Source organism: Amphiprion ocellaris, chromosome 16 (genome assembly GCF_022539595.1).
Source record: "Amphiprion ocellaris isolate individual 3 ecotype Okinawa chromosome 16, ASM2253959v1, whole genome shotgun sequence".
In the NCBI taxonomy this organism is placed as follows: domain Eukaryota; kingdom Metazoa; phylum Chordata; class Actinopteri; family Pomacentridae; genus Amphiprion; species Amphiprion ocellaris.
This window is the reverse complement of record NC_072781.1, coordinates 14,295,026-14,314,164: the sequence shown is the minus strand read 5'-3', so window position 1 is coordinate 14,314,164 and position 19,139 is coordinate 14,295,026. Positions and strand designations below refer to the sequence as shown.

The 19,139-nt window shown below is 37.7% G+C and overlaps 1 protein-coding gene across 23 annotated transcripts in view; it reads right to left on the bottom strand.

The window, feature by feature from the left end:
* The window catches only part of LOC111562983 (neurexin-1a), a 249,785-nt gene that overhangs the window by 222,658 nt on the left and 7,988 nt on the right, over window positions 1-19,139 (bottom strand). For 9 of the 23 annotated variants that reach the window (XM_055018390.1, XM_055018392.1, XM_055018396.1 and 6 more), the window contains exons 3-5: window positions 7,994-8,011; window positions 5,802-5,831; window positions 4,546-4,593 (exon numbers count right to left, since the gene is read on the bottom strand). The exons of 5 other annotated variants lie outside the window; for them this stretch is intronic. In XM_055018390.1, coding sequence (XP_054874365.1) covers window positions 4,546-4,593; window positions 5,802-5,831; window positions 7,994-8,011 — 96 coding nt within the window. The remainder of the gene's footprint in view (window positions 1-4,545; window positions 4,594-5,801; window positions 5,832-7,993; window positions 8,012-19,139) is intronic. 9 more of the 23 variants (XM_023261828.3, XM_023261827.3, XM_023261832.3 and 6 more) reach the window with 5 other exon arrangements.

The window sequence follows — 19,139 nt, the reverse complement described above, 5'->3', positions numbered from 1 at the left end:
CAGTCAGAACTGTAATTTAAGATCTCTGGTTGCAGTTAGACAAATCAGAATTCCAGTTTGAGATACGTACAAAATCGTTCTGGCCACTTAAGGAGCTGTTTGAATATGACAAAAACTGCAAAGCAACACAGAAATATAAGGGCAGGGTCCACGCCTTTTTGTAAGCACTTGGATTTTACTTCACTCATATTTTGAAAGCTGGAAGGGTCTGACTGTACATTAACTGTCTTTTTAGTTGTTTTTCTTCATAACAATAAATCGCCTTTTTAGTTTAGGGTCTTATGTCATTAGATTTTTTTTTTTTTTCTGCATTTTGGCAATAATTTCCTGAGAGGGGGGAAAAAACAGCTACTGATTTGTATGCAGCACAGCATTCAGCCAGGCTCTTAATTTGGGAATTTCAGAGCAGATGGCGATGATGTTGCATATATGCCAAGACCTACAGAAAAACCTAGCTGAGCTTTTGTTGAAAAATTCTACTTCTCAAATAGCACCTCCACTCGCAGTTTACATAATGGCAGTGCAGATGACCACTTACGGTAAGGTATTATTAACTCAAAGTGTGGCCTCCAGAGCAAGTATGAATCAAGACTTTCAGGAACGAGCACTCTGCCACTCTCAATAAAAGGTGTCTTGATTTTTGCATTGTGATCGCATTACGTGCCGTACAGGTTACTATCTATTCAACGAGAAAAGACTGCTAACACAGATGTGCTTAATGTCTGGGGTTAAAGCTAAGAAAGTGTAATCCTGCGGGAGTCAGTGGAGCTGAAAGAATTTCACTGGCAGTCTTCATGTGAAGCTACAAAGGTAACATCTGTTGTTGATTCAACGCACACCACATGGTATCGTGTTACCTGTCAGATAAAGAAAGTAGACAAGTCTTGACAAGTTGCGCTCTGACATGCCGTTTCACATTATTTAAAAGTACTTGCTGTCTTCCCATTGCAAAGGTGGCATGTGCTTTAGATGGGCTACTCTCTAATTGTAGCAATCACAACAAATTGTATAAAGTATCTCTCAGGAAAATCACCTCCACTCTGCTCCTCCAACTCGCACACAACACCACAACCATCACAGGTATTAAGTACACTATGACACACACACATAGATGCACGCCTTAAAGCTTAAAATATGACTATCTATCATGAGAACAATGGCAGATCTTTCACTTATTTGTCATCATAATTACAGTTTGTCACTTATATCTGCCTTTACATTCATGTGTGCACTGTGACATTATGTTGTTGTCACTATATAATCCTGTCAATCTTACTATAAAGGAAAAGAAGAAATATGGAACTCATGAGCATCGTAACCAACACAAATGTGGAACAAACGCTGTCGACTCCGCCGTGTTGTCCTCAAGTGCAGCTCTGTCGCATATAGGTGACAAAATAAAGGAAAACTCACTGCATAATGTTTTAGTAAGGTGTAGGACCACAACATACTGCCAGGACAGCTGTCGTGTGTCTTGGCATTGATTCTCTAAGTCTCTAGAACTCTACTGGAGTTTTAGAACACCATTTTTCCAAAAGATAATACTGTCTAACGGCGCTGTCTAACATATTCGACCAAAATCCCTTATAGGTGTTTGACTGGCTTGAGATTCAGTGACTGTGAAGGCCATATCATTTGATTCACATGATGTTCACACTCATCAAATCATCCAGTGACCCTTCGTGCCCAATGTATGGAGGCACTGTCATCCTGGAAGAGAACACTGCCATCAGGATGGAAATGTTTCATCAGAGGATGAAAGTGATCACTCAGAACAAGTTTGTATTGATCTGCAACAACCCTTCCCTCTAAGGGGATAAGTGGACACAAACCATGCCACCAAAATGCACCCCACAGTATAACAATGCCACCAAATTCCCTAAATAAAGGGACAAATGTTTGGGATTTTTCCTTTAATTTGTCACCTATCTGTATATAATAACACTGTTGCTATTTTTAAACTGTGTGAGTTGGAACCCTTGAAATTTAATAATGCTCTATTATGACCTTTGCAGTTACAGAGACTGTCAAACTGCATAATTTTGGACACTACATCATCCTACATCACTTGTGCTGAAGTAAATGGGTGGTTAAATCCCACATACTGTACGTCAAGTGAAGCTTTGTCAGTGTTTTTCACTGACCTAAACACACTCGCACAGTACTTACTCACTGAGCTGTGCTGAATCCCAGTTTAAGTACCATCCATTTTTGTACAATGTCATGACAAATACAAACATACATACACCTTCTTACAAGATGCTTGTTCTTCAAGGTTAAAGGCACACGTCCTGGATTAGACGCTAGAATAACTAATGCAGTTATCTGTGTCAGCTGTAACAGCTCTTGCATATCTAGCAGAAATCTATAAGATAATTCCAAAGTTAATATCTAAAGTCATGGGCCATCTCTACAAATCTGTGCCACCCAGTTAGAATGCCCTGTGTGTCAGCTTTCTGTAATATAAACAAGAGGAGGAACAGCGTATCTGAAACATCCATTTAATTTGACATGTAAAATATAACACGTCATGCACAAACAAACTAGCAGAGGGATTCACTCGCCCACTTCACAGAAATCCCGGTGTATGTGCACAGTGTGATGAAAAGGGACAATTTCCATCTTTAGAAAGTGAAAGCAATTACATTAGGAAGTATACTAATTTAGAAATAGCCCGGTTGTACCTGTAAGCCTGTCTGCACAGCCTGCAGTTCCCCTTAAGCTGCACATGGCAGTTTATTGTGATGACAGCAATTAAATACCCTGGTGATTTATGTGCCAATGGTATTATGACTTATCCTGCCCTGCTCTCTGGAGCTGGATGGAAGCAAGGTTTTAGGAATCCAGTGTCAGTATAGTAGCAGAAAGCAACGCGCACACACACAAGCCCATCCTCAAAAGGGCTAGCAATGAAACAGAGGATAAACCATACAAGTGGTTAACGTGGCACAGGAGGACCTCAGGGGGGGCTAACATAATACACAATATTCTCACAAGCCTAAAGCAGACAATGAATACAAGCACTTGTCGTCACTCGTAGATTTAGTGCCCATGTGGGGATATGTGTGGCCACACAGTGCATAACTGGATTGACTAGGTTTCACACTGTACGTCACAGGGGACAACTAACCACGGCCCGAATTAGAAGCCGTGTGCCACGTATGGCAGATTTGTGCCTCATCAGCATTATCTCAATCTCTCCCTGTGGCTTTCCTTCTGCCACATACAAGCTGGGTATTTGGTACAGTGTAGTAAAAACCCCATCTTCAGATGAAGCATTGTCGGGTACACTAAAACCAACAGACAGTACCAAGTGAGCACTGGGGGTTTGAAAGGGGTTTAACGCTCCATTATTTGACCAGCTAACTAGTGTAAATAGTTAACACTAGGGGGAACAACTGACTAGTCATAGATTACATAATCCTTCCCAGTATCACTACATTTACACTGGCTTTACTCATGAATACATTTATGTTTCAGGTAGAAAAAATTCACTGCAGGATAAAATTAGCCTGTGTGTTTACAGAATGCCAAATGCCTAGATTTGATCTTACATAATGAAGTCAATGACAAACAGTCTATTAGTCCAAGGATTTTGCAAAGTTTAGCATAACGCGATGGCTGCAAAAATGTATTGTTTTGGAGCAGCACCTACAGTGACTTTCTGTTCTAAAAATGAAAAAGAAAACTGTAATAAGAATCACATTTGTTGTATGTACTGTATGGAAAATATATAATAAAAAGCACACTCAGATGCATTCCAGAAATATAATCAACCAATAGAAAAATGGTAGTACAATGATAATGACACTTACCTTAGAAGATGGAAAAATCTGTGTCTACATTATATAGTGTGCAATGGATTTTTATTGATGTGCACAGGTGCATGTGAGAGGGTGTATTTGTAGCTCCCATTACATAATCTATACATTTTGGTTTTTAAGACTTGGCTAAAGTGTGGCAGATTGAGGGTTTTGGATAAGTTTCCAGGAATTACACTGCAATGCAATTTCCTCTGAAGAAATGGAAATATGACTGTATGTGTGTGTGGGTGTGTGTGTGAACGACTTCTGTGTCTTCCTATATATCACTGCAGCATAACATCTCATACTGCACAAACCAAAACAGCTTTAAGTAATTCCTCACACTTCACACAGGTCAGTTCAAAGACTTACCTGTTCAGATGATGTTTCACAAGTACAAGATAAGAGATGGCATTTTACAGAACACAATAGCTTCTATTTGGTGTCAAGAAACAGAAATGTTCCAAACAGGTTTATGAAAATTTATAAAAAATAGAACTAATGACAGTAAATCTCAAAGCAAGAGCAAGCAAAATCAAGGAGGAAATATCAAATGCAAATGAAATGCTTGAATGTCATAGTGTTCCTCATTACTTTTCAAATTAGTTATACAGTATTATTCAGTGTTATTCTCCAATTAGTAACCCACACATACTGACATTCAAGTGCATCACACTACTGTAAGCTAATGAGGATGTACAATATTTAGCTTTACTTCAATTTGAAAGAATCAAAGTTTTACCTTGAATGCTCAGTAGGGACCTTAGAAGCCAAGCTTCCCCTCTCTGCCCTGAGGAGGAGAGTCAAATGGTAAAGATCAGAAGTCCACTTACCCCACAGGGAGAAGAGGTGAGGATCACAGCCAGGATGGGAGGCCCACAACATTATGATCAAGCCTCACCCGCAATCCCCAAAAAAAACCCGTAATTTGAACAAAAATAATGTAGTTACCCCTGGGTGGTGGTGTACTGGAAATAGGACAGCAACTATTGTGTTCATATGCCCATGTGGGTCTCATTTATGATTCCCATGCATCAAGCAGAAAAGAACAGGTGACACAGCTTGAACGTGTGAATGCAGAGTGAAAGCGGCACCTACCTTGAAAAGCTTTCATTAATAGTTGAAAAAGCAATTTAAAAAATGCTAATGACTTTATATACTTCTTTCAGCGTGAGTATATAATGGCACAAACACTGCTGTCATAGCATAACGAATTCAGAGAATTGAAAGGGTAGTACCTTTACTTTTACCTATGAGATTTGATGAAATGTTCCATGAAGAAAGCAGATTCCAGACAAAAAGGGAGAACAAAAGGAGAGGAGACACAAATAAGTGTCGTGGTCAAGTTGGAAAAGGACAGAGGACTGGAGGAAGAGGCTTGATGGTTACAAGTATGTGCAAATAGGAGGGAGGAAAATGTGTGAAAGCAACGAGAATAACAATGGAAAGTGGAAAAATAAGAAAAATATTTCACAACAGTGCTCTGCTGCATGATATGTAGTAGCACACAAATGAAAGATGAAGATAGAATGGACAGACCGTCTGTGCAGACACTCGCGACATGCATTACTGAGCGAGGACAGATGAGGATTAGCTTCAAAATTCAGTAAGCTATTCTCCACCATCATGCATTACATCCAAATAATGTTAATGCAAGTGTCCCTTTACTTGAACCACATCACCACTAAACAAAAGAAAGTACAGTGAATGTGAATAATTAAATAAAGAAATGCGAGGGGGGACAAAAATGACACGGCTACCCAGCAGAGCGCAGAGTAGAAAACCAAATGAGCTTGAAAAAGGGGTCATATGGAAAAAAAAAAAGTCACTTGAAGAACGAAAATCAACCAGGTCATTCAAAATATGTGAATCGACAGCCCATATCTGAAGCTTCAAGCCTGAGCGTTGCACAGGAGTTAGAGGCGGACACATTTCTGAACACAATGGGACCAGGAGGGACAATGAAGGAATGACGGGGAAAAGGAACGGAGCTCATACCTTGGTCGCCCATCATCAGGTGTGCCAGACCTTAAAGGAAAACAAGAGCACAGTCAGCAGAGAACAAGGGATCATGGGAAGCTGTGTGACACTGACACGCAGGCATCTCTTTCAGAGCAGATGTCTGTGTTACTCGAGGAGTGTTGGGAAAAGTGGGACGGAGAGAAAGAGGAGGATGCACAGACAGGGTTAGCAAGATGAGCATTTAGCCAACCAAACCTGGTTGCAATGCATCATCGCCACTTACTAGGCATCATTCAGAAAATCTAAATTCAGGCTGACCTCTTTCCTCTAAGATGATCACCCCACCCACAGCACTTAAAATGCACACAAATATCGACTGTTTGGCAGTTGTAGTGTCCACGTAATATTTGACTCATATCATACAGATATAAAAAGGAAGACCACTGAATATGTTCTGGTCACTGTGCCGTTTTGCCTAAATATAGAGTTTAATTGTATTGCATTCACTTGATCACAGTTAAACAGTATATTTACCAGGACAAGGAGCTAAAAGCATATCATTAACAGCACTGGTATGATTAGTAGGTGGCTCTGGCATCTATGTTTTGAATGTTGCAATTTAGCTCCAACACTTTCCACAACACCTGGAAGCTGGAAACGCTGGTGTTATTTAGCGACCATTAAATCTGTCTCTTAGCCCAGAGAATGAAAGCAGGTGGTTTAGAACGAGCTCACAAACTGACTGATATGAGCGCAGTTTCAAATTAATGTAAATATTATAAATTAGCAATCCTTTACTCAGTCTTCGTGAAATCTTGATGAAAGCAAAGTGGCCAATCTTGCCAAACAATGGGAGCTACTTTTGTGTGAAAAGTCTGTGTAGAAGATAGAAGATAGACATTTCTCATATTCAACCAAATTAAAGCTGCATAGATTTCCCAAATTGTTTGAGAAAACCAATGTATCACACTGTCAGTTTAGGGTAGTAATTACTGTGAAGATGAGGACAACTCTGCTTTTAGTTGATTTAATTGGTTCTTTTCATCTCATGAATTAATACTGATTAACATATACATATGTACATATGTTTTCTGCAACAATACTTTAATAATAATGTATTTTTTTTAACAAATCCTTTATTTAAGGACGCCAACGCAGATTATTCAATGTCTTTAGTAGATGCCATTTGAATTTCTGATTTATCAAATGTCACAACTGGCTTTTGGGTGAAAAAAATCTGGATTTTTTTTATTGAAGCAAGTAAAGCACTGCATTTTTTTTAAAAAAATCATTTTATATTAAGTATACAATGTTAACAAAAAGAAAACGCTAATTTTACATAGTTTAACGATTTAATTTAACAGATTTTTCTCTATATAGTTGAATAATCATGAAGCTTCCATTTAAATTATTAAATGCAAAATTTAACAGCATGAATATATTCCTAAAAATAAGATACAATTAGTGGAAAACAAAAGGAAAATAAATTTTGGTTTGATAATTTTACTAAGGTTCACTTGTTTTCAGAACAAAAATGTTGAATGAATGTGTGGAACACATCAGTGTGGAACATATATTACTTATCTTTTTAAAGATGTACAATTCAGGAGAGAAAATATTTTTATTTTGCAAAATTACTGAATTTTTATGATGCTTTTTCCCATTATTTACAGTACTTTTTTTCACATCTCAACCTGTTTTTGATTGGGTTTTTTTTAAACAGTGTGGGTATCTCAGCAAACCAGCAGTACTCTGTTGAACAGAATACACCAAGAAAAGCAAAATCTAATGCTTTTCTTCAAAACAACATGAAAAATAATATATAATAATATAGCGTAGGTATTGCATTTCTTATATTCACAAAGAATTATCACAGTGAAGTGGAATGTGTAATGTCATCACATACTATATGAAATCATGCCAACATTATTTGATTTAAATACCACAGGACCTTTCAATATGTGACGTTAAGAAAAATGTATTTTCATTAGTTAAATGTTTCATCTGTCGCATTTACAGCAATTCTGGACCAAGAACTGAATTCCCGCTTAAAACAAATGACAAAAGAAAAAAAAAAATATGATGAAAATTTGATCAACCAGACTTACCACTCCAGTAATAGCGATACCAATACCATTATAAAACATTTCCTTACATTTATATAAAGAAGCCATAGTCATGACAGTTTGGAAGCACACAAAATTTAGCAGGATGATTAAAATACCCACCTTCAGTATAGTTGTCTTCTGGAAGCACAGACAGGCAAAGAGAAAGAGAGGAAGATATTCATTAAGCAGCATGCAGACTAGTACTGGCCATTGCATGTCGTCACCATGCAAGGCATTATACATCACATGCAAGTGACCTATTGTAACCCCTGCAGAGGAAATGCTGATTTATTCAAAGACTTTTATACTGTTGTCACCCCGTTTTTTGGTCAGACACTGACCTGGGATACAGGACAGAGTTGTAACTGAATGAGCCCTTCTGAATATTTGATATAACCTTGACGAATTAGATTCTTTCAAGCAAGTCTTTGTTGGTGGCAGATAAAACTGGCATCACAGTTAAATGATTTAAGAACCAGTATTGATCCTGAGGCATGAGATGGCGAGGGGGATAAAAAGCACAACATCTTGAGGCTTGAGGCGGGTTCGTCCTGTTCTGTTAGGCTCATTTAAAGCTGTGTTTATCTGACTGTTTTAAAAACATGACGTACTCCAACTTTGGTATCAACAACTATTTATTTCGACTGAATGGAGTCTATGTACGAGATTTGTTTTTCTTAAATGAAACGCTGCTCTGTGATGAAATGCACTGCAAGAGAAAATAACCTAAACAAATAGAGCTGGGTGCGATAAAGCAATGCCTCTTAGGTTTCAGAACGCACAGTGGGGTCTCATGTTACTAGAAATCTATTCAGGTGATTTGGTCGCAATAGTGATGGCAATGACCAGTGAGCATATGTTGGCGATGAAAAAAGAGATTGCCTCCCGAATGGAATTGCCCTAAGATTAATTTTCGCAATAAAAGTGAGTTTTGTGGAGGTGAGAACACTGCCATGTGAAATCTGTTATACTAATAAAGCAGACAGAGAGAAGAATTACATGTTGGGAAAGCAAACAGGTGAGGCAAACATCATGCTACTGGTGGGGAAATAAATTGTTTTGTGACTGGAAGCATGCAAAAGTAATCAAATGAGAATGTGTAAGGGCCCATACACTGCCTATAAAAAGAAAACATATAATCAGTCAGCAGTTCTATTTTATCACTGTGTATTAAAATATTAAAATCATGACAGCAAATTTACACAAAATGCTATAAAATATTTTCAATAGAAAGGGGAAAAAAACTGGATGAGATTACCTTCCTTTAACTTCTGATTAAGACAATAATGAACCAAAATCATGACAACACTTGCATGCAATGTCCAATTAATATTACACAAGCAAAAATGGTCCTGCAGTCGGTCCGGTTGCTTTAACCATGCGACCAGTTTGGCACAGAGGCCCGGTTTCCTCTACAAGATAAACTCCTACCTCTTTAAAATGGTTTCTTGCCCAGATTTAAGCGATTTTTTTGACCCAAAACTTACCATCACCACTGGCTCCCCTTCCAAATCAGACACCATGCACAAAATCAATCCAAATCATCACTTTGTTAACAAATTATAAGACAATTAAACAGGTCACTGAACACCAATTATGTCAAATTTAGTAGGATTTAATTTTGTTTACATACATTTTTCTAATGGTAGGTTCTTAATGTGAAATCATTTTGGTTACATACTATAAACTGCAGTAGTTCCTCATTTATCCAAGTCCTTTGGGAATTTGCACACAAGCACACATGCAGACATGTGACACTTGTGTATTTGGTTTAGAATGGATGAATTCAGATCGACTTGAGTGTGAGCACGCGTGGATCGGATTTGCCAATTCGAGTGAAAAAGGACACTTAGATAAATGAGATTCTATTGTCAAAGAATATACAAACATGCATTTTGTTCACAAAAAGTTTGCTTGATGATGAGAAGCACGCTGCTGAAAAAAGCATTCTGACGAGGCAAGCATGAAGCTGGCAGTTGCAAAGTGACCACATGAGAAAAGCGAAAGAAACAAGAACATTCACTGATGTCAAGGCCCCAAAGACTAATGGTGACTTATGCATTTTGATACAATAACTAATAATTAACTCAGTTTGCTACAGTGTACAGTAACTGTATTCTTTATTGCAATGCATTGAAAGTCAGAGAGTGACCTGTGCAGGAGGAGCATTTTAAAAGTTTGTTTATGATTGTGTAGAAGGTAATTATACCATTAACACTGTATTATGATGATTCCCTTCCTCTAATCATTTGCGATCCAAACAAAATTAAAATATAATTTAGGAATGCATTTATTAATTATCCCAGTTATTAAATACAGCTTGAGATGAAGGCAATATTTACATCTTTCTATTAAATCTAATCTGTGCACATTGTCCTCACAGAATTCTAAACCAGACAAGGGGACATAAATATGACCAGCAAGTTTTTAGTTGTGGTACATTAAAACACAGAATATAGCTGCTCCCTGAATTTGATTTGATGACGGATTACATTACAACCATTTCTACAAATTGTGTCCTTCAGTGTCAGCAAATACGATGAATCGAAATTTAAGCAATCTTCACTGACCACACTAAATGTTGTTTCATTTGGCGGTGCTCAGAAGAAAAGAGGCTTTCCTTTAACAGCAGTATCACCTGACAGGAACCATTAAAACAAGCCCCCCTATCACTCACATGCACACATTCTCTCAGATACACACACACACTCTTTCTCTTACAAATGTACCCAGCTGGTTACATTCTAATCCAGAGACGTAAATCCATTTAATCCCCTTGACAAAGTGATCCCAGTGCTATTGTGCTGGTAACACTACACCAAAATGCACTCAACTGTCTATCAGACGATCTGCATCTCTGATGGTCTTATGCTGTTGATCATGCACATGGTGTATGGCTCATGGAAAATAATTACATTACTATTCAAGTCTATCCCTGACTGAATGAAACATCTGGTGTGCAACAACCAAAAGAAAAAAAAAAGAAAACCCAAAAGCAATCGTGGAAAACAAACCTATAAATTGATTTTCATCTTGCGGACTAATTCTGACACTTACCCTCTAAATATGAGCTCAAAACTCTGACAACTTATTAAAGGCAATGGGATGAAGCATATAAAAAGTCCTAAGCGCACTGCTATACACCAGCTGGATAAATGGCATTAAAACACACATCTGCCCTACAGTGTGTCTGAATACAGTTGGCTGAGACATGACAAAAGCAGGGAGGAATCTCTGCGATGCTACATTTCACATAAAGGAACATGTGTCACATTCACTAGACACAACATTCAGCCACAGCTGTAATTCATTTTTTCCCCGCCACTTGACAATTTTAGAACATCTTGTCTGCCTGAATCAACCTTTTGCCATCTCCTCATGTCATCAGCACTGCAATGCTTGTTGAAATTTCATCCAAACAGACTGTACTGTTGCCTTGTTACAGCTTACAACTGCTTTTTTAATTAAAGGCACAATTATAGTCTCTTCTGAATAGAAACTCTTTGGAGTTTATGATCTAAAAGTCAAAATTACCGTAGAGGATACTGACCCAAATTTAGTGAGGCACAAACATGATAAAATGCGGTTGCTTCTTACCTATTTTGCCTTTTCTGTTTTGCATAACAGCCCTTAGAAAATAAGCAGCCATTGTCGCTGCGATATTGGGATTCTGTAGAATCATGAAGCTTTGTGCTTACAAATGATGTATATTTGTCAGAGTTGAATACGGATTCAGCTGCATGCCATTGCAAATAAGCTAACAACCTCCACCACCCACCTCCCGGCCTGTATTCAGACTTCTGCTTGTTACCATGACCCTCACCAGGAAAGTACATAAACCTGTTGTTAAATTTCTCCATGCAGTCATAGCCAAGTAACATATATGTAGTTTTTTCCTGCAGACTATGTATAAATATTCAGCAGCTCTTAAACAAATGCATTTTTAAAAATCTGTGTCAAACTCTGATAGCCAGACTTTCTATTAGTTTTTGACACCACAATATTCTGCATCCATATTTCACAGAGTCATATTTATAGAACATTGTTCTGCCTTACAGCATCATGCTTGTTTAGTAGACTGGTCATTTAGAATGTGACACAGTCACTTAAAAAAAGGGCATGTTGTAAAATATGTAAAATGTATTATCAATGAAATTAAAAGAAGTAATATGTTAAATAATATCCAATATTATAAATTATTAAGCAACCAACACTTCCAAATGAAAGCAGTTCAATTCCATTTTAAATAGCCGCAAACTGAAGTAGTTTATCATGGCAGTGCTGAAAAACTAGGTCAACTGCAAAGTTTCATTTTGGAAAACCTGAAACTCAAAGTCTCATTGCTAAAAACTCTATGTGAATATTTGGGCTTCCTTTTAACAACAGCACAAACTTTGCAGGGTGACAGCTTCAAATGACTATAAAAGATGCCTGCGTAAGAAAATCCAACAGACTCTGCAATGTGACGTCAATGAACTCCACACAAGTTAGTCAACTTTTCAATCTAAGAGATGAAGGAAAATTTTAAGCCCAAGAGATCATTCGCTGATGTTTGATTTGTAAGTACTGACGTGAAAAAAACTCAACTGAAGACACGCTGCTCACTGGTTATTATATATTTTTCAGAGATAGCATTTTGACTGGACAGAAATCTTCCTAAGAAGTACCTGAGTACCTCTTCAGATACTCCACTGAACTTAGAATGAAGCCTGAGATGCTAGAGTTCCATAATGCAGCCCAGTTGTACTAATAGTCCAAGCAACCACAACTAACGTCCCCCTTTTTCACATCCCACATGTCCAGTAGAGAATTGTGGTTAATATTTTAACAAAGTCCAAGCAGCAATAACTGATGATTTCATTTGGGTCATTTTTTCAGATTTTGGAGAGCTCCAGAAGATTTTATCAGTTTCAACAGGCTCAGTTGTGCAATACTCTTGACTAAATATGTAAAATTGCCTAAATATCTCAGTGCATTGTCTACATGCATTATAAAACAATGCAATCTTTCTAAATGTGTCTTAACTTATTATTATTAATCAGGGAGTACTAATGTCATCTAATAACAAAGTATGACACAAGACATAAAATCCATTGCCAGCTATAGATGTAGATTTGAAAAATTGTTGCAGGAAGCCTGCTCTAAAATCCCTTGTCGCACAGACGCTTTAGGGGAAAATGTAAAAGCGTTGCAGTAAAGGTCAGAGCTACCAGAGGATCGATTTGTTGTTAAATTACAATTTGGACCAAATCAAGAGTAATGAGCGTAAGTGAGGGCTCATCTCTTAGTATCACCGCCTAAATCTAATGCATCTCTCCACCAGAACAGTGTTAGTGGCATTACACAGCTCACCATCTTCCCCATTATCCTCCTCAAGCGACAGTAAGAATGGAGAGAGAGGAAACGGGACGGCGGACCAGCCACTCTGATGGAAATTGATAGCTCCCAAAGCTGTGGATATTTCTGCTCTTGCTAAGTTTTACCCTTGCTGGCTGAGTCGGTCGACAGTGCTGCGAGTGGCTTCCATGACGATACACTCTTCATCTCTCTTTTTTGGTGAAATCCACCGACACTGGGGTTGTCAAAACGGGACAATGTGCAATAAATCTAGTAGAGGGCTACATTTTTGGAGAACGACATCTAATGCACAAAGAATCTAAGATATCATATTTATAATGACAATAAGTTACTGACAGTGTTGTTAGCTCAAGCACTAAATGCAGAGGGAGACAGAAAGCCTGGCTCTGTCTTTAATGGAAAGATATGAGACTCTCATCTAACTCTCTGCCAGACTGTGAGTTACAGTATTTCCCCAAATGTTAACTATTTATTAAGAAAGCTAATGAGTAAAAGTGTGATGACTTATGTGTAGCTGCATATTTTACATTTTTTTTTTTTTTTTTTTTACTTCCTCATAGGGAAATGATGCACATAAACAAATCTGCCTGAAAATATATTCGATCCAGCCATGGAAACAGCAAAGATACGACGTACACCGGTCACCAGTAGAAAATATATTATCAATTTCACTAATTAACTATACTCAGACAGTGTTAGTGTTTGTGATTTAATTAATCTTGTTATGCAGCTACTCTGAGGTTGTCAGGGCAGATGGCATGTGGGCAATATAGTCCAATCCAGATATTTCTAAAGAGGCAGACCAAACAGAGAGGATTGTGGGAGCAGATGTGCGGAGGACCTCTCCATTCTTTCACATCTTGTGGGTAGGAATGATCCAGCAGGATAATCAGACCAGCTTATACAGAAGTTCTAATAACCTTAATCCCTGGATTGACGATATCTAGGATAGTATTACAGATGTGGAGTCAATCTTTTTTGTGATGCAGGAGAATTAGGCCTGACAGAGGAATTAAGAAATCAATGTAAACTGCAAGTTTGTAAGTATGGGATCAGCATATTTGTAACTTATTGTAATAGAGCTCACAGCTTCACGTTGAGGCAAAAATACGCCGATGTTCACAAAGCACCTTTTCTGGCTTAATGTGCACGCCAGTTGCTTAAGGAAACTTAGCAGCTCCTACTGTTGACGTGTGACAAATCCCTATCTGAAGAGTGGCTCTTCAGCGAAAGTTAGAAAAAAAAAAAACATTAATAAAGCAGACAGAGCAATAAATGCAGCTAAGCTCTCAGTACTGGTAACAGCCAGCTGCAACATATTCCATTATAAATTGCAAAGGAGACAAAACTGTAAAAAATGTCTCCAGTGAAAATGCAACTAGTGACATGTATTAACTGATGTACTGTTTAAATCATGTATTGTATTCATAATCTATATTAAGGGAGAAGCTTTTTTTATGCAAGAAGAAGAGGTTTCGTTCTCATAGATTAATGTTAGGTAGACAATCTGTCAAACTGTTACACATAACCTGGACTGAACTGCAGTCGAGTCAGGTATTTGTGCAGTCTCTATTCACTGTTAGAATCACAAAGGCTTTGAAATCATGGAAACTGTTCCTGAAGAGGGATTTGTCTTCACTCTATCATTAGCATGACAGCTCTCAAATTATGGCAGTGCACTTTCGACTTGTTTTTAGTATTTCAGTCGACTCTCATGAATGATGACACCCAACCAGCTGCATCAAAGGTAACTTATGTTCAAAGCGAAAATATCATCTGCAGCCTGGAATTTAAAGAGTTTTGCCTCTAAACAGTTTTATTCTGTTTATGTGAGATCAAACCATTAAGATGGCATAGAAAACACCCAGTAGTTATGTGGATCGAGATATTGTTTTATACAAAACACAGATATAAATAAGAACATTGTATGAGAATCCCATGTATGAGAAGCAGAATTGTTCATCACCAGAATTCTGTCAGATCTCCTGCATATATGACACATTGAACAGTATTTAACAGCAGTGAATCAATGAATTATGCATCTCATGATATACTGTAAGCTCCATATGCCAGCTTAGCATGCTTCAATAAAAAAGACACTATATAGAACAGTTCAATACCAGCTTGTGTGGGTGACATGGATATTTGGTTGTGTTTACTCGTGCTGTGGGACGAATCCCGTTAAAGGAGGAGTTTGGTGTCAAAGAATTTCACAAACACCCTTTGACAGTCAGAAGCAAATGTATTTAAACAAGGCAAAAATCCTCTGGGAAAATCCCTCTAATCTTTTGATCCCAATATCTGTCTTTGGACTCAGAGACAGCAGTATACTATTAATCTGCTTTTGTCTGAGTGAAGCTGCAGGAAGCCTCTAGACAGAATGACACTTTCTGAGATACAGAACGGTCACATGGTTTGCGCTCATACAATGACTGACATGCCTGAAAGAGATCGATCATTCAAATTAAGAGCTCACCTTCCCGTACGAAGTTTATTTCAGATATGTAAACATGAAGAAACCTACTGAGTACTTAAAAGTATTCATGCATGCAAATCACCTAATAATGATAGAGTTGCTTTTTAAATGTCAAACGGACGCTTCTTATAGAATACATTAAAGTTACTGTACACTTGCCATATGCATTTAGAACGGCAAGGTGATTATTTTTACCGCCTTGAATCATCACAGATTCTCCTACACAACTGTCTCCATCCAGGTGTGCATGAGTCACTGTTCTTGTATATTTCATATTAAATCCACACTATTCTTGTGTATCATAATCTTAAGATTAGTCGTAATATATTTATACAACTGCTTTCTTTGGATCGCATTGATTTCTCTCTTTTAGGTTGTTAAATGTACAGTCTTGTATCATGAACTAATTTTTAGTAAGATTCAGGTCAGTTACTCAGCCCCCCAATATAACCATACCCACTTTTTCACTGTATTGTTGCTGTCAGTGTGTTAAGTTGAGTTTTCCTTTGGGACACGACTTGGCTGAAAATGTGCACTTTGAATTGATTGGCTTCTTCATGCAGAAACAAACAGACCATGTTGAGAAGCGGCTCTGCACAGATGCTGTGATACTTGAAGCCACAGCGGTCCTCCAGTAGTGGGGATAGCCAAATTTACAGCCAAAATATTGTTCAGCACCAGAAAACTATTTGTGTTTCAACATTATAGACTCAGTGAGAGACCCATAAACTCACCTGTTTTACAGTTTACAGTTGTACTATGTCATTTTACCATCATGGCTCTCATCAGCCTCATTTCCTTACACAAGTGTCCGCTGTTTCCATTTAAACAACTCTGACAAATTACAGAAATCCTAGAAGGCATTTTTCCAAGAAGTTTTCAGACATCAAATCACAAGTAAAAAGACAAGACAATTGCACTAATATTCATCGCACACACAACTGCTAATAAACACTAATGCTGCCTTGCGTCTGCAGATTGGGTAAACTCTCAGCTACACCATATCGACTTCTTACTCTCCAGTTCAATCAGGCTAAGCAAAGTGACAAAAAAAGTAATTACATTAGGACTGCAGTAAGAGCCACTAATTGTTCCAAAGCATGAGAAAAGAATCTCCTGTTAGCACTAAGTATACTTGCTAAACTTGTTCCACAAGAGCTTATGCCAAGTAATGTATAGCATATGAGTCAAACCTGAGATAGATAACGTACAACACAACCTCTATGAGTTGTCAGTAGGGCCCGATCAATACTGGATTTTTGGCCCTGATATTGATTATAGGGAGTAGACAGTGCGGACAGTGCTGAGAGTTGTGAACATGAAACCAGAGCTACTATGTCAGACAAACTATGTGATGACATTGTTTCTAAATTAACTTGATCACTTTTTTTGAGTTACATTCTGTAAATTACTGTTTTCATATCAGCATTTCTTAGACATCATATGCACCAATACTGATAAATCTGTGACATACAAATATCAGCCAACCAATATATCGGTCAGGGTTTAGTTGTCAGGATTATCAAGGATCGAATTTTACTTCCAAGACATTTTAATGGGAAATGACTTAGCTGCCGTTTAAATGTGAATTTGTTTAAGGCAGACCTACTCAAGAAACCAGTGGCAAACATAAAAGGGACAAATTATCCACAAAAGAGATTTTAGCATTTAAGAAACAGCATGTGGTTCAAACTGCTAACTAAAAAAAAAAAGGAACAAAAATCTGTTCTAATTAGCCATTCTGTAGCTAAATTAAACCTGACAGATCAGCACAGACAGTTCATAAGAGTCAATGTAATAAACAGTAGTAACCTTGAGGTATTTTTCACAGGCTGTATGTAAATATGTAACACTGTAAAGTTAGGTTTAAACGATTACTTCTAGGAAGATTCAAGTTTCTTAATTTATGAATAATATCTCTGTGATCAACCTGAAACACAAAACACTAATAATCAAGAATCAAATAATCTGACAGGACCCACAAAGTGCATGAGCCTCTGTGAACATGTGAACACCGTCTCTCCTGCACACATGATGTTGCACCACATTCCCTCTTTAATACAGCAGTAACACACAAATCTATTGTGATGTTGTTATGCTCCCCGAATTAACATTTTCACAGCTGATGATGACTCAGATGTGAAAATAGGTGAGACATAATTCCACTTACTGTAGGCTATAGTCATTTTTGCTACATGTCATCATGCATTAGCAGCTTAATCAAGGAGTTTAAGTTATGTGACTGTCCTCTGAGTGGTGTTAGTTTCAGGGATGCATATCTTTAAAAAAAAAAAGAAAGAAAAGAAAGTCAAATCTATGCTGTCAGCCCTAATTATAAAATGAAAGTGCAAGGCAATCACACTTACTTACTGTATCCAGAAAATGTGAGTTACCCTTCGCATTACATAATGCACAAAATGACAAATAAAAAGCGGCACAGTCTTACTTGGGGTCTGCCCTACTTTTGTACCTGGAGTGATCTATGGTTGGCTAATGTACGATGAAATAAACATCATTCCATTTTATCAGGATAAAATATGGAGCTATGCAATGCATCTATGTTATTTCTCTAATGAGAAACAAAAGGACAGATTCTGGGAACTTACTGACCATAGAGCAGTGCATTTAAATAATTGTTTTAACCGATCAAAGGGATTTGTTTGCGTGCATGTGCATGTGTGTTTGTGTGAGTGAGAGAGGTCATGCAATGTGCAAGCTTGTGGTTGGACAGGGGAGAGTTGACAGGTCTGGTGGCAAATCCTATAATCCTTTCATTTGATCAAAGTAAGACAACAGCTTTTAAATTATTTAATGGAAGGATAAATGGTAAACTTCAATGTACTTTACAGCCAGATCCACACATAGACATTAGATAAACTTGCACAAGGTGAAAGGACAGATATACATTCCTACGTTTCTCCAGCTTTTACAAATAAATTTGGCTTTCACTCTTGATACTGACTGGGGTAAGACATTTTTTGAGAGCTGCCCTGGCTCAAATACTAATCGCTATTTTAAATTTATGATCTGATAAAAAAATTTGCACAGACATTCTCTGTTGCGGTTGTTGCTTCCCTCTTCAGTGGAGCTCAGAATAGCGAGAAAGATTGGAAGCAAGCAGCCACATTACCTTGGGGTGGAAAACAATCTGAGTACTTGCTAGAATACCTAATTATCTCGCAAAGGTACAGTTTGGTGGATTCTTTAAACTCATACTGTTTCAGCATGGATGACGGTGGAGGGGAGTGTAATCTAAAGAACTATCTGTCTGTTTCCATTTCAAGTATTACTAAGGTCTATGTGGTCTGGTGAGAAACATAGAGTTACCTAAAAAAAAACGTGGCTGACATAAATATAAAATATAGTCGATATGAAACTCTTCAGCATGTATTAACTGTGGTTTAGCTGTAACAAATGACAAATGTCAAGTAA